The sequence below is a fragment of the Crocuta crocuta genome, unplaced genomic scaffold (genome assembly GCF_008692635.1).
Source record: "Crocuta crocuta isolate KB4526 unplaced genomic scaffold, BGI_CrCroc_1.0 scaffold154, whole genome shotgun sequence".
Lineage (NCBI taxonomy): Eukaryota > Metazoa > Chordata > Mammalia > Carnivora > Hyaenidae > Crocuta > Crocuta crocuta.
Genome location: NW_027530545.1, coordinates 13,394,082 through 13,409,812, shown reverse-complemented (window position 1 = coordinate 13,409,812; position 15,731 = coordinate 13,394,082). Strand labels below are relative to the sequence as shown.

At 33.2% G+C, this 15,731-nt stretch overlaps 1 protein-coding gene across 1 annotated transcript in view; it reads right to left on the bottom strand.

The window, feature by feature from the left end:
- LRP1B (LDL receptor related protein 1B) overlaps positions 1-15,731 on the bottom strand; it is a 1,854,983-nt gene that overhangs the window by 1,181,311 nt on the left and 657,941 nt on the right. Inside the window, exon 3 of the mRNA XM_077767810.1 lies at positions 4,735-4,872. Within this exon, the coding sequence (XP_077623936.1) occupies positions 4,735-4,872 (138 nt within the window). The remainder of the gene's footprint in view (positions 1-4,734; positions 4,873-15,731) is intronic.

Below are 15,731 nucleotides of genomic sequence, written 5' to 3'. Positions count from 1 at the left end.
ACATTGCTTGCAATTGTACCTCTTCTCTGTACATTTGCTTTTGGATTCTGCATGCTGAAATTCCCTTCTTGAGCATGATATGCCCATTTAATTTAGGAAAAAAAAAGATTGGCAATATTTCTCAGTGGGAACTTTTAAAACAGAAATAGGATAAGATTCACTGATACAATAAAGTGTAAGTAAAAACAATAATGAAGTGCTCCAAATTTATTTGTCTTCTTCTTCAACGTCACCAACCTCTTTCTTTCCCTCCTTCCTGGTACAAGTTAATCCTGTGCCCATCTTAGACTAGTGTGGTAATTACTAACAAAACATCACCCAAGATAAAATACTTCTCTTCTTGAAGAATGAAAAATAGAATCCTGAGCATTTGAGCTACAAATTAATTCTTAACACTTTTAATTAAATGTGTTATACTTAATTTCGTCACATCTATTAATTACATCTAATTAATTGATCTGGATTAATTTCTAATTAATTGATCTGGATTATTTGGAATATATACGAGATTTAAGCAGAAGTTTTAAGGATTAACTAATTTTCCTGTGGTGAGTCATTACAGATAAAAATTTTCCATTCACCTCAATCCATTTTCAGAAAGCTCTAATTTGTAAATTACTTCCAGGGTTTTTCAGTACTTTCTCCTAAGATTTTATTTTTAAGAAGAGTAATATAAAAGAAAAAGCAGCTGTTTAAAATTTTAAATATAACTTTGTATTCAACATGTATTAGAATAAATACTTAGAAAGACTGGAATCTAAAATATATACATTAGAATAGATTGTGGGTGGATAGAGAAAATTATAATTGCATATATTAAGCAACTTATATTCCAACTAGCAAGTGAAAAAAATAGAATTTTAAGAATTCCAAATTTGCATTATTCACGGAGTTAGATGATATATAAGAAAATCTTCCTCTTCTTTAGGTTTCATATCAAATACACAGTTAACTGAATATATTATACATTGAGAATTATGTAGGAACAGGTTCAGAATAGAAGAGAGAAGTAAAAAAGAACAGTATGTGTTTGTGTGTATGTATTTGTCTGTTTGGGTGGTGAACTTTTCAGATGTCAGTGGGATTCATTCCCTAACCAGTTTTAGTAAACTTTTCACATATTTTATCTCCTCAAATTTAAAAGGACATTGGGATGTTTGCTGCAATACAATTACATAGATTACATAATCACATTTTATTGAGACACAGAAGACAGAATCTCTTTATGCAGGAAGAGTTCCCATATTCTCTGAGTACAGTAAAAGCAGACAGTGCCACAGAAACTGTTGCTTCCTTGTACTTTGAAATGTTTGGTCATTTTGCACTGCAAATGTACTCTGACTAGGACTGTGAATAAAAAAGATGGCTTCTCTTGTGTACGGCCACTTTAAATGTTAATATAATTACCTTAAGTAGGTCAAATTTTTAATATAGTGTTTTGATGCGGTTCAGTCAATCTGGTGTCTATTAGTTCAATTTGTTCACTTCTTTGCATGGTTTTGAGGATTTGTGTGAGAAGACTTGTAGTGTAAAGAATATATTTTTATTGCTCACCCAATTTAGATACAGGGATATTATTACCAATATGAAATACTATGTTGGAAGAGATGAAATTCTCTAAAATATGATGTGGTGATTTTGAACACGCTCATTGTAAAATTTTTACAAGCACATTCTTATATATAAGTATACTCATATACACAAATCCATTTTTCTTTCTTCAAATGAAGCTAAATTATGGAGATTAAAACATCAGTGTTAGAGAAAATCACTAACAATAGATATCTTTTCATTACTCTCACCAGGAAGAAATTGATTTTTTTCTAGGAAACATTCAGAAAACAACTTGGTTGATACAAAAGCACTCCCAAGACCAGAATATCATCTCCAAAATGTTAAACTTTTCTTCTTATTAATTTTTATAAAGGATATAAATATGCCACCAAGTGTACTTTGGATCCTTTATTAGGGGAAAAAAAAAAAAAGACATACCCATCTTTGATTTATGTCTTTGGTTTCATATATAATTAATTTGAGTATGTGCTTATAATGCAACAAAAAGAAATGGATTTAGAGAAAGTGATTTGAACAAAATTGTTCTGCAAAAGAAAAGCATCTCTAAAAATCAATGCAATATTTGAATTAATCTGTTTTTTCTTTATTATATGTCTATAGATGAAAAAGTTCTTTAGAAATTTGACAGTCTGATGCCTAATTAACTCATCAGAAAATAAGTTTTCATTGGTTGTGACTTAAAATTAGGAGAAAGGTTGAAGATACGCCCTCTAGTAAGGTAAATAGCAAGCATAAATCCAATTATATTTCTTATGACTTCTAGGTCCATCTCAGGTCACAACAAATTGCTTAGGAATTTTAAAACACTTTTTTGGCGAAATCTAGAAATGTTTAAAAGGAAAAAAATTGTACAATCACCCTTCTACTGACAAAATGAAAAAAAAAAAAAAGTTTATCACTAATGACAAAGATGGGAAAGTTGGAACTGCGAGTGACCTGAATTAGAACAAGAACAAAGACTGAAACATAAACATTATACACTCTAAATGTCTCAGTCTAAAGTATACATTAAGCTTTTTCAAAGATTGGAATAAATTTAATACTATCTTTATTCCAATACTTTGTATTTACTTGAATCCCCAGCACAACTCTAAATTTTATTAGACAATTCAGAAATATTTTCATATGATTCACAGCACTGAAATATATTTGAGATATTCCAATTTGTGTAACCACTTCTGAGGAATGTGCTGATTTCACTCTTTTAGAAGCTCAGTCACACATGTCTATCTGAAAGGATTTTTTCTTCCCTTAATGTAATAAGCTTGAATTATAACTGAAGTGGATAGAATTAGGTTCTAGAAAATATAATTAATTTCTGAAAAAAATTAAACTCTATCATTTTATAATTTTGTGCTTTGCTTTTTCTACTAGTATCATTCTTTTTTTAAAAAAAATATTTTATTTCTAGGAGAGAGAGAGAGGGAGACAGTGTGAGCAGGGGAGGGTCAGAGAGAGAGGGAGTCACAGACTCTGAAACAGGCTCCAGGCTCTGAGCTGGCAGTCAGCACAGAGCCCGACGCGGGGCTCGAACCCACGAACCGCGAGATCATGACCTAAGCGAAAGTTGGACGCCCAACCGACTAAGCCACCCAGGCGCCCCAGTATCATTCTTTTTAGTATCTAATTATACAAAAATAATACATGTCACAAGGTCTTTAAATAAAAAAAGAAGTATCTTATTAATTATTATTACACATGTGTTCATAACTAAAACTAAGAATCTGCTAGCTCCTCCTATGAACTTGTCAAAACTCAGGATACAAAATGAAACTTGACCAAAGAAGGAAGACCTTTAACTTCTCAGTATGAATCTGTCCAGAGAGCCAGAGTAATTGCTTTTTTCAATGAGGAAAAGATCTAGTGACTCACTTGATCTGTGGTCTCTCAACAGTCTCACCACTTTGGATTAACTTTCTAAGATTTACTTTTCCAGTGTATCATTCCATCTCTGGTATTGAATCCAGTACCTTCTTTCAGTCCAGCAATAGGAGACTGGAGCCAGTAAGCGCTGACAGAACTTCAAACAGGTTTTATTTGGCCTGTACATTGCTGACCACACAATGTTTTAACCGAGCCACCCAGTTGCCCCAACACACAATGTTTTAAAAAGCAGTAGCTGACTTTGAACAATTTGATCACGCACAGTTATGGAGCTCCTCCTGAAAAACGGGAACTTTTGCTGACCTAGAACATTGTTGCACACGGCAATAATTAGTTTGTGTGAATCTGGTCAGAGACCAGACATGTATCTTCAGTATTCTATAGCTCCTTCTATTCCTTGTTGTCTTCCTGACCTCAGCATGAAGGACAAAGTACTTACACTTTGGCATCTTAGCTTCAATATGTATCCTTTTTGTTATTCTCAACTAGTGGAAATCTGAGAGACTTCTGATTCAGTGGTTTCTTTCCTGGCTTCACCTGGGACTCAAATTTACTTGACTGATACCTCAATTCGGTTTCCAGGTTTGGGTCTTTACCTTAATCCTCAAGTATATCTTTCTTTGTTTTCTTTTTTTTTTTCTTTTTTAGTTTCACATTTCATTTCCCCTCTCCAACCAGTTTTGTTAGAATGTACCAGTTCTAATTAACTTTTTGTTAACTCTGAGATTTTAATTATTTCCCCATTCCATCATTAATATATTAATCATGACTGCTGTAGGACATAGATATTGATTTTTAAAAAGAAAGAAAATTACAAGAAAGTGGGTATAACTTCATGGAGATAATATTAAGGAAAAATTCCCATAAACACATCATACCAAATTATTTGGTTGTAGAAGTTTTCCTTCATATATTCTTTGTTTAAGCAAAGGTTCAGAGAAATAAGCGTATGGCACTGTATGGTATTAATCTACTGTGACAAAGTCTTCTTATTTGTCTTTTGCTCAAAAGTATGGCTTTCTATGAAATACGTAATTGTTTCAGAGTTCAACTTCAAAACCCAAATGTATTTCTTTCTCTAATGATATTTTCCATTAAAGCACAACAATTGCAGGTTAGAAATGCATATTATTTCTGGTAATATAATTCTTGCTTTCTCAATAACTGATACGGTTATGGGTGAAAAAAACAGGCAGGGCATAGGTTCTCATTTAACTTTTGTTAAACTATGAAAAATTGAATATTGTGGTTGCATTGTTCCACAGATTGACTCACCCTTACAATGCAGCCCTTCATCGTACCCGTCTGAGCAGTCTAAGACACCGTTGCATAGTCGGGATAAATGAACACATTTGTTGGCACCAAGGCAAGCGATGTGATTCAAGGGGCACTTGATATCTACTTCTTCGGGACCTGAAAAATAGGTAAAGATGGGTTAGCTTGGCACTAAATTTTAAAACCATTAAGCCCAAGCAATTATTTACTTGGGGGGACCTGGGTGGCTCAGTCAGTTAAGCAACCCACTCTTGGCTTCGGCTCACAGGTCGTGGCTTCGAGTCCCTCATCCAGCTCTGCACTGACAGTGTGGAGCCTGATTGGGATCCTCTCTCTCTCTGCTTCTCCTCTGTTCATCCCCTCCCCTCAAAAATAAACAAACATTAAAAAAAAATAAATTATTAGCTTTAATTTTAAAAACTATAGTAAATGTTAAGAAAAGGCAGCTCTGACTCTCAGAGACATCAACATCAATCCATGTGATTAAAAACCTAATTCTTAAAACTGGAAGGATAGAAATATATATATATATTTAAATGATGCATTGAAGACACAGAAATTCTTTTCAACCTTAAAGTGACACAGATTTAAGGTCTGAGAGTGGCTTTGCTTTGAGTCACTGATCTATCTGTTATCTTAGATTACATGGGTAGGTACTTAAACCCTATAAATCTCAATTTCCTCCACTGTGAAACATGGATAATGGCAACTCCTTGGCAGAGCTCTTATTAGAATTAAATCAGATAACATGAACAAAAATATTTGAGTGGAATTTAATAAAGTTGTGTCAATCCAAAAAATATTTCATTTTAATCTGTTCTTTATGAAGAACAGCTAGTTATGTGCTTATTTATATATGGGTTCTTTAGTTTAAAAAATCTTTACTTGGAAGTTATAATACAATAGAATTTACTAAGGAGTGGGAATGTTATGATAAACAGAGCATACTCACTGAGTTCCTCTGCTGATGATAGCAGTACATTATATGATCACCCTTCATGTTTTTAAAGATATACTTAGGTTGGGATATCCTTCCTCGAGGCTCAAAAATGCCAAGTCTTCATCAAATATCTGAATTGGGCACTGCTATATAAATTTTAGGTTTCTAATTCCTAATTCCTATCTAGACTTCTTCAGTAGACACTCTCCAAATTCCCCATGATAATTCTTAATCTTGCCCAGCTCTCCTAAATCCAGAGTACTGTCATACCATATGACTGCAATCATATGTTAATCTGACTGATTATTACAGCAGCCCAGATTCTATAGTCAGGCACACTTAGAATTTAATCACAGCTATGTTAATACCGGTGGGATGTTAATTTATTAAATCAAGTAAGCAGTAGTTTTCTCATGTGAAAAAAAAAATCACCTGATTTACCTTGTAGACTTGTTATGAACATCAAAAGTTATTGACAGCATAACACTGAGCTTTGTGAGTTTTGTGAGATGCAGGCTCAAAATTGGAATTCAACATGTGTTAATCATGTAAATAAATGCAGCAGACTGGAGTTGTTAATAGACTCTGGGGCAGATTCTTGGTCCCATCACTTAAAAACAAGAAGTTGAACAAATTATGTGCCTTCTTTATGCTTCACCAGGCTGTTGTAAGGATTATATCAAAAGCTCTTAGCATTTTTTCCTGGCAAACACTAACAAAGTGTTTGCTTTATCATAGTTAAGTAAAGAATGTTCCAGGAAGATGAGTTGCCTTTCAGTAAACACTTCTATCTCCTAACTTCCTTTTATATTGCAAGTCCCAAAAGAAAAAAAAAAAAAAAAAGCTGTAGTTGCTAAAAGTAAGATATGTCTTGACATATCTTCTCAAAATGAGTTATAGGTGTATGTAATTTTGTTTGATGCTAAAACAGCTTTCAACCGTTTGCATGTGGGGGATATTAATAAATTGTTATGATGTTGCTTCACTAGATGAAATATTGCCACTAAATGGTTGCCTGGTATTTTTTCATTTCTATTGATATAATTACTGCCATACAAAGCTATTAGTTTTGTCAAATACCTGTCACTTCAAAGTACACAACTCATCTTACTGGAATGTCTCTTTAACTTGAGTATCAATATTTTAAAAACATATACATTTATATGTATACATATACACATGTATATAATCGAAATACAAATATACAAATTTAAATCCAAATTACAGGAATTAAAGTAAAACTATTTTCATTGAGAGTTTCTAGCATTAAATCTTATGTTTATAAGATTAACATAAATTCACCTTAAAAATAAAATTGAAAAATATAAATTCATTTTGAAAGGCTATAAATTTCTATAACCAAAAGTCATAATGTAGTTCTTTTTAAAATTAGTCAGCTGATTCTTGAAAATTTGAGAATATGTATCCTTGCATGAATGTCAACATGGCATTTAGGTCAGATATATTTAGATCTCTCTATAAAAATTCCAAAAATAGCCCACAGAAATAACACCTCAAACCTGGGAGACTCTAGAAATTTTATAGAGACCAAAGATAACTCAGTATTTCTTATTAAAAACAAGATGTTTAAAGTGATACATGTGTTGGCTCTAATCAAAGTATGTTTTTGATTCTTAAAATTGTCAGACAACTTATGAACATGATAAAGGGAATGAAAGCACATTTGGTGTTCACAAGAGAGGATCAGCCACTTATAGATTTTGAGAAAACAGAAAAAAAAAAGTTTGAATGTCTCAAAAGCAACATACAAAACTAGTAGCCTCTTCCTAGTAGTAACATGTAGGGACAAAAAAAAAAATGTTTGGAATAAAGAAAGAGTTAAGTAGTTTCTTTATAGACTAGTCACTAGAGTCTTCCACACTGTTAACATATTCTTTTCTTGGTTTCCATCACTATTGAGTAACCAGCAAGACAGCTGGTACATGGCTTGATGGATTTTACCTTAACCAATCCTTCCCAAATTGTCATATCAAAGCACATTAAAGCAATGATAACATTTGCAAGTTACACAGAATAGCAGAAATGTTCTGTGGCGGTTGCCCCAGGCCTTGGGTATTAACCTCAAAATTGAGGGAATCAATATTTCAAGCCCCTTTGACTAATTCTGGGATAGTCCAGTTGGAAAACTATGCTAAATTCTGTATTTTGTTGTTGTCTTTCTAGAAGATGGGGCAGTTTAAAAAATAGCAATGTCTGCCTTAACTGAAGTTATCCCAGAAACCCAACAATATGGGTATTTAGCTCACTGTTACTTTAGGGAATAATCCATCCTTGATTCCCAATTATCATCTGTGCAGTAATGGTGTGTATAGCTTGGGGTGCCTGGGTGGCTCAGTCAGTTAAGTTTCTGACTTGGGGTCAGGTCATGATCTCACAGTTCGTGGGTTCGAGCCCCACATCAGGCTCTGTGCTGACAGCTAGCTCAGAGCCTGTTTCACATTCTTTCCCTCTCTCTGCCCCTCCCCTGCTTGTGCTCTATCTCTCTCTCTCTCTTTCTCTGTTTCTCTCTCTGACTCTCTCTCTCTCTGTATATGTGTGTATGTATGTATGTGTGTGTGTGTATATATATATATACACACACATAAATATATATGTGTATATATATATATATACACACACACATAAATGAACTACATATATTAAAAAAGGTGTGTATATCCCATGAGGCTCCTTTAGTCCATCTGGTAAATTAAGTAAAGACTCAACCCTATCACCACTTCTACCCACTGATCTGCATCACAAGAATAATGTGGTAATAGAGACTACATGAATCTCTAAGAATATGTCAATGTTCCATTAAATGGTTTATCTCACAAAAGCCTTAGGCATTCAAACATTTCATGACCAGAAATCATAATCTGGATATAGCAAGGAGCAGGGTCAGAAGCTACCAGACATATCTGGAATTACCTCTTTAGTTAGAAAATTATTAAAATTTAGGGGATGGGAGAGAAAGGCATCAGTGACAGGGGACTGTGTGAGGAATTTCAAAATAGTACAAATATGCTTCAAAATTTTAATGGGCAAGATAGTCTCAGATTATGACTTCACTATTTAGTAGTGCATATTCAGAACACTCCCAGTAATTTTAGGTGACCTAAACAAGGTAGCAGAACTTAAAATACAGCAATTAATTACAAGAAAGAAAGACTCTATCATTAGAAGGATTTAAAACATATAAACACAGGAAAATAGTTTTTATATTTTTAAATTTTTTATAAGCCTTACCCAATTAGTTGAAATAGGCTTCATTTTTTAAATTGAGCCTCATTTTACAAACGAGCCTTCTAGGATAATGCAAGGACAATGTGACTCATCTGTATTGTTTTGAATGTTAAAATTATTTTTATATATAAACATCTTACTCTGTTGAGTAAAAAAAAGTGGTTAAAATATATTAAGCTTCATAAAATGTCTTTACGGACTAAAGATAATTGTGAAAGCACATCTGGGGATGGGATAGAAATTTTTCTTCTATAATCGCAGACACAGTGAAATATCTGCCCTATAATTGTATCATCATATCTTAGCAGGGCATCAATCCTCCCCCCAGAGTTAATCTCTCCACCTTATACTTTATCACCTCCCATTTTCTAAATTTTATACTACAAAGATTTGCCACTTGGCTATATTTCCCATTTCTGTCTTTCTAATGGTTCTAAATCCTCTGCCTATAATTTCATTCAATGTTCTTAGCCTACACTCAAGAATAAGGAGACTCTTGCTGATTGGACTTCCTTGCAAATGGCATCTTTTCTTTCCTATTTGTTTTAGTCATTAAATGTCTTCAAAATATACACTATCTCTGCCTTATTCCCACTTCCTTCTCCCTCCAGCCTCTGCTTCCATCACTGCTGAGCTGCTTTTCCCCAAGGTCTCCATGTTCCCACTAACACTGAAGTAGAGGCAAACAGGATCCTTTGAAAGCTGACCAGAATTCCTCTTTCTTAGACATATTTCTGTCATAATTTGTCATGCCTTTCATACTCTAATCCCACTATTGCTGTCAGTACTTAAACTATTTCATGGACACACTTGGATGTGTATCACACATGCTTTTTGATAAACTTACCTCCATCTCTGCCTGCAAATCACAAATGGCTAGTTCACATCTAGTATACTACCTTACTCAATATACAATTGTTGAATGAATGTTCACTGCGCTTTAACTCCTAGCTGATTTCTACTTTCTTCTATATTCTACGATATACCATTTTCCACTATCAATCCATTCTCAGAATAGGTTTTACAAATATCACTTTCACCCACCCTATTTTCAAAATCCTAATTGCTGGGAACCACACTGGCCTCACTGGATGACAGTCACAACAGCGAGGAAATGGTAGCATTTTCACAGCTCCTGCCATGAGAAACGAAAACTGGTATCTCTTTCTGCTATTACTGGCTCATTTTGGAAANTTGTGATTATGGGAGCAAAGGTGTCTCCTGAAAGACCTGTTTGACCTCTGCTCACACAGAAGTAACTTCACCTTTTTGTGCTAAAAACATTGTCTGATATGCTAAAGATACCTTCTTCCCCATAGGATAAGCATCTAAATCACCTATCTCACTATTGATAAAGGTTATGCAGAAGTCTTCTACAAATATATGTTCTGGGAAATTCTTACATATCAAAGAAGTCTGTTATCAGAAATCATTGTCTAAGGCAAATGCCACTTCTGTGCCGTCCCCCAAACACTTAATTATAAAATAAATTTGAGCCCCAATCAGGGCAGAGATGCCTTCCTGGTGACCAGAAAGAATCTCGGGCCTCCTCAACCCTCCCTCGCCAACACGGTCCATCCTTCAGGGACCCCTGGACCCCGGCCGGAGCCGGCCTCTGACACCTAATCATTCTTAGTTTTTGGCCACAATAAAACCGAACTCTGTGGTCTGATATTATCATCTGAAACTTAATTAATATTTACAAGTTATTTTCAGTACTTTCACTTATTTAGAGTCATCTTTCATCTTACCTCCCTAAAATACTCCAAAATTTTCCCACCTCTGAAATTTCCTACATACAATATCATCATCTGGAAAGTAAGCCACCACTTTTTCACCCACCCAAGACCTTCAGGTCCAAACTCTGGCTTCTCCATCAACTTTGCTCTGTGAAAACTAACATCATGTAAAGGAGAAGTTATTAAATTTAGAGACCAAACTCTTAAATTGGATTTTTTGTCTACCATTTATTAGTTATTTCAACCTGAGTAAAGCACTGAAATTCAGCACTGAGATTCTTCTTTTACATCCTAAAAAATGGGATAATAATAGGGTCTACCCTGCATGATTTTCATAACAAGCAAATGAAATCATGGTTTGAGAAACACTATACAAATTAAGAGGCTGTGTCTATGTGTCTGTGTATGCACATGCGTGTGTGATCTCACATTTTCTGTGAACTCAAACATTGTTTATATCACATTGTTTTACAATATAGCTTATTGTATAGTTTTGTGTATAGTTTATGAACTGCACTAATATATGCAGTTTCATGTAAATTTCTTGAGGCACAAAGCCTTTCATTTATTTTTTATTTTTTAAATTTTATTCCTACTACACAATATAAAATGGAATGTAGGAATACAGAATATTGATTACTAGTTGATATAAAAATCAAGTAAAAAATAGTTATATAAAGTCATCACCAAAAAGTGTAAGATGCCTTTGAAATTAGAAATGAAAATTATGCATTTCTGGATATTTAATTATACCTGTTTCACTTAGAAGACTGAGATTTTATTACACTCTAAATAATTATTTGAAACTCAACTTCTAGTGAAACCTAATACTGATTAAAAACACACACATATATGTGTGTATAAAGAATACAGTACTATTTTTATTGGTAGGCTGTCATACAATATTTACTTTTTGAATATTGAACCTGGTGGAGAGTTTCTCCTTAATAAGTTGAAGAGCTCATGATTTCTAAGAATTATGAAATTCTTAGAAAGTTAAAAATTAACTTTCCTAAAATTATTCAAAAACAAACTTTTAGTGTCAAATAAATATATTAAGATTTCTGGAATGTTATTAACTTGATTGCAAATGCTTACTCTTTACTATTCCCCCATTTTCTTCATTTTATTTTTAAAGAATGTTTTTCCACACAGATTCAGTTTCTGGGAAATACTAAAAGCTATCATCTTTTAAGGGGAATTCCAATGCAATTAAGTAAATGTAAATATTACATTATGTTATAATTCTCATGGCTGAGAAATCAAAATAGTTACAGCTGCTTATGAAAACTATAAAGTATATGGACCACATTATTTTCTCCATATTGCTTTGGAAAACTGGTATATCATAGGAACACATTTAATATCATATATATATTTAATATTAAACATAACATTGGATCACATAATATCTTTAAAGAAGCACTATAAATTTCCTAGAGCTGTGTATTTCATAAGATTTTGTTTTTTTCAAGCATAATTTACTTTTGCATGTGAGTTACTTCAACTCACAGTTTGTCAACTGACAAACTGATAATTTAATGAAAGAAATTTATAGTATTTTAAGGAAAATTAAAATTGGATTTATGAGTTTCAACTTCTAAATAAAACAAAATTAATTGATATCATTTGTTAGAGTAATCTGTAGGACTACTCTTGAGGATACAGGAATACGAATAAGAACTTCTAAACACACATGGGCACTCAATCTAATAGTAACTCACTCAAATCATTTCTGTATAAGATAGGTTCCAGTAATGGCTTGTGTGTTTACATATTTCAAATGGATGCTGTGAAAATTCAGAACTGGGAGAGATGTAAAGGTGATTGATTTTGTCCAGCTGCACTACCATTAAACCATCTCTGACATGTGTCCTATTTTTAAAGGCCCTGGGGACGGAGATTTTGTAGCTTTGATAAGTTGTTCCAAGGGTTAAGAATTTTTCTTTAGTCCTTCCTCCCCACAAGCCTCAGTGTAGGAAAGTTCCTTGCATCTAACATGAAGAGCTTTATTTATGTATTTAATATATGAAAAACTTGCCTGGTCACTTAAGGAAAACTGTGCCATATTAAAGCAATTCTGCTATGACCAAAGTCACCACTGTGTCTACTAATATGAATATGAATAAATGGATGGTTAGTTAAGATTAATACTGAAAACTTTCTGGATCACATTTAGAAACACTGTTATATTAAAACAGATCTCTCTCTTTCTGTGTGTGTGTGTGTGTGGTGTGTCTAACTTTAGAATGTACATATCAAGTGGTTTTTATCAGTTTAACTCACTGTCTGCATCTGAATCCAACAAAAGGAGGGTAGGTCCTAATATTCCCTGCACTGAATCTGTAAACAGTTAGAATACTGCCAAAACTGGCAAATGAAAAATACTGTATGGACATAGCTATAGATTTGTTGTCATTACTTACAATTTTAAAAATAAATACTTTATCTAGCCAATCAACTGTCTTGGTTTCTGAGCTTCCATTTATCAGCAAATAGATAAGAAAATAAATAAAATCGTTTTTATTAGAGAGGGTCACTGCAGCATCCCTATTCATTACACCTAATGCTAATGGAGGGACCTCAGCTTAGATAGCTTTAAAAAAAAATCAGTGCTATTGAGGATTTAAATGTTTCTTTATTCCTCTTTCCATGCATGTATTGTTCATATGCTCCTTGATTGTTGGAACACATATCCCACCACCTCTTTCTCTTTCAGAAGGTCTAGAAATTCCTTTTCCATCTCCCTCCACCTCAGTTAAAATACATTTGTATGTTTTGTTTTCAATCTCTTAGAGCCCTGTTCTTTGCTAGCCAACTGGGTACACTAGGTGATGTCTCTTACAGGTAATATATTTCCATTTTAAAAGATTCTTACAGAGACAATAGATTAACTCTAAAGATTAGAATTTTAGGCTTTCTATAAAATGACAAAGGTATTCTGATTGAGAAAAAGTGGCACTTCATTGTTTGAAACTCATAACACACTTCTGGTTGACAATTTTATTTACTTGTAAAGTTGGCTCTCAACTCTTTTTTTTGTAAGTTATTTATTTGTCTGTTTGTTTGTTTATTGAGAGATGGACAGTGTGAGTGGGCAGAGAGAGTTAGAGACTCTTTCCACACTGACAGCACAGAGCCAATGTGGGGCTGGAACTCATTAAGCATGAGATCTTGCCCTGAGCTGAAACGAAGAGTAGGATGCTTAACTAACTGAACCACCCAGGAGCCCCTCAACTATCTTTTTAAATGAATGGATATGTATGTAATCAATAAACCAGAAAGAAGGTAACTTTCCTTCTTTAGCTTACAGAAATCCTATGGATTCCTGAAGAAGTGAAATACATATTCTAGTCATATTTTAAAACATCTACATGGAAAATATCTACCCAGTTTGCAGATAAAATAAGAAAGCAGAAAATAAAATGTCTCATTTGGGAATATCTCTCTCCTCTAAAAGACAGAATAGAAAAGTGTTTCATCTCTAAAGCTAATGTTCTTTCCTTGTGTTCTCCAGAGCTATTTTACTTATGGTAACACAGTGATGGCTAACTGATTACTGAAGTTCTGAAGTTCAAGACTGTGGAAAGTCTACTCAAGGGGAAGCAGAAATGACTCCATGAAAAGAAGCATGGTAAAAAATCAAATCCTGACAGGAAAAATATAAGCCAAAATCAGTTCCACACATCTCCCCAAGGAAAGGGGCTGTACTATAATAAAAGGGCAATGAGTGGGAGCAGCCAACTGGCTCATCCACATGTGATGACTGCTGAGAATCACTCCCTCTCTGTGTTAGATGTTGCTTCTGAGTTAACATCTGCTTCTGCACACAGAGGTGTTGCTTATGCCTCTAAAGTTCTTTGTTTTTGAGAAAAAATATATTATATATATATACAATATATAATATACATAATATGCAATATACATAACATATAATGTATAATATATAGTATAATATATAATATATAATGTATAATATATATATAATATATATATCATATATATATTTACTATATATTATAAATATATGACAGTTTTTCTAGTCTCTTCCTATAGACTAATAATAAAATATTAGATGCAGGTCCCCAATTATGGTTTAAAAATCAAAGTCAGGTAATTAATGGAAGAAAGGATTTGGTGGTGTGTTGCCCAAATGATAACAGTCAAAAGTCAAAGGAATTTTACAAATATAAATCATTACTCAATCTCTTGAAAGACAACATTTACTTCCAAGCCTGCAAAAAAACTAGTAAATAATGCCAACATTTTATGGCTAAAAATATAAGAAAATACAACTAGTAAATGCTATGTCTGTACTTCCTTATTCTCAGATTAAGAATCAGTAAGAACTACATTGTGAATACACCAGATGACAAGCATCCAATGCTCTTCTCAAGCATTTCTCATCCAATTATCCCTTCACCACAATTAAAATGAAAACAAAAACTGAAGAACTTCACAAAACTGAAGAACAAGTTTTTTGTTTTTTGTTTTTTGTTACTTGTTTTCCTTTTGCATTGCTTATTCAAGACAACATTAAATTATATACACTGACTTAAAAACAAAACTATCTTTCTGATTCAGAGATAAGTATGTTCCATGACCCTTGGTCAAACCACCCATATTTCCTGTAATATATGTAGAAAATGAGTAGAAAGATCTTTTCTGATCCCATTGGTACATTTACCCAAACAATGTTTTTGTTTAATAGGAGTGATTCATTCATTATTCCATTTGGGAAAAAACAAAACAAAACAAAAAACCCTTGATAATTTCTTGGAATGAGTGAATAAAAGAAAAAAAATGAATATATGTTTTGAATCATTTCATTACATTTCAAAAGGGATTATTTTCTCTATGCAAAAACAAACAATTGTTTGAGAGAACTGATTAGCATACAAATGATTTCACAGTGAGAAGGACTAGTTAGAGCATGTGTGGTTGAAATGTCTTTGGAAGAACCATGTTGCAAGACACAATAATTTTTATATAAGCCAATTTATACTTAAGAAGAAGCCAGAATGTTTTTTTTTTTTTTTTTGGGTTTTTTTTTTTTTTTTTTTTACAAATAG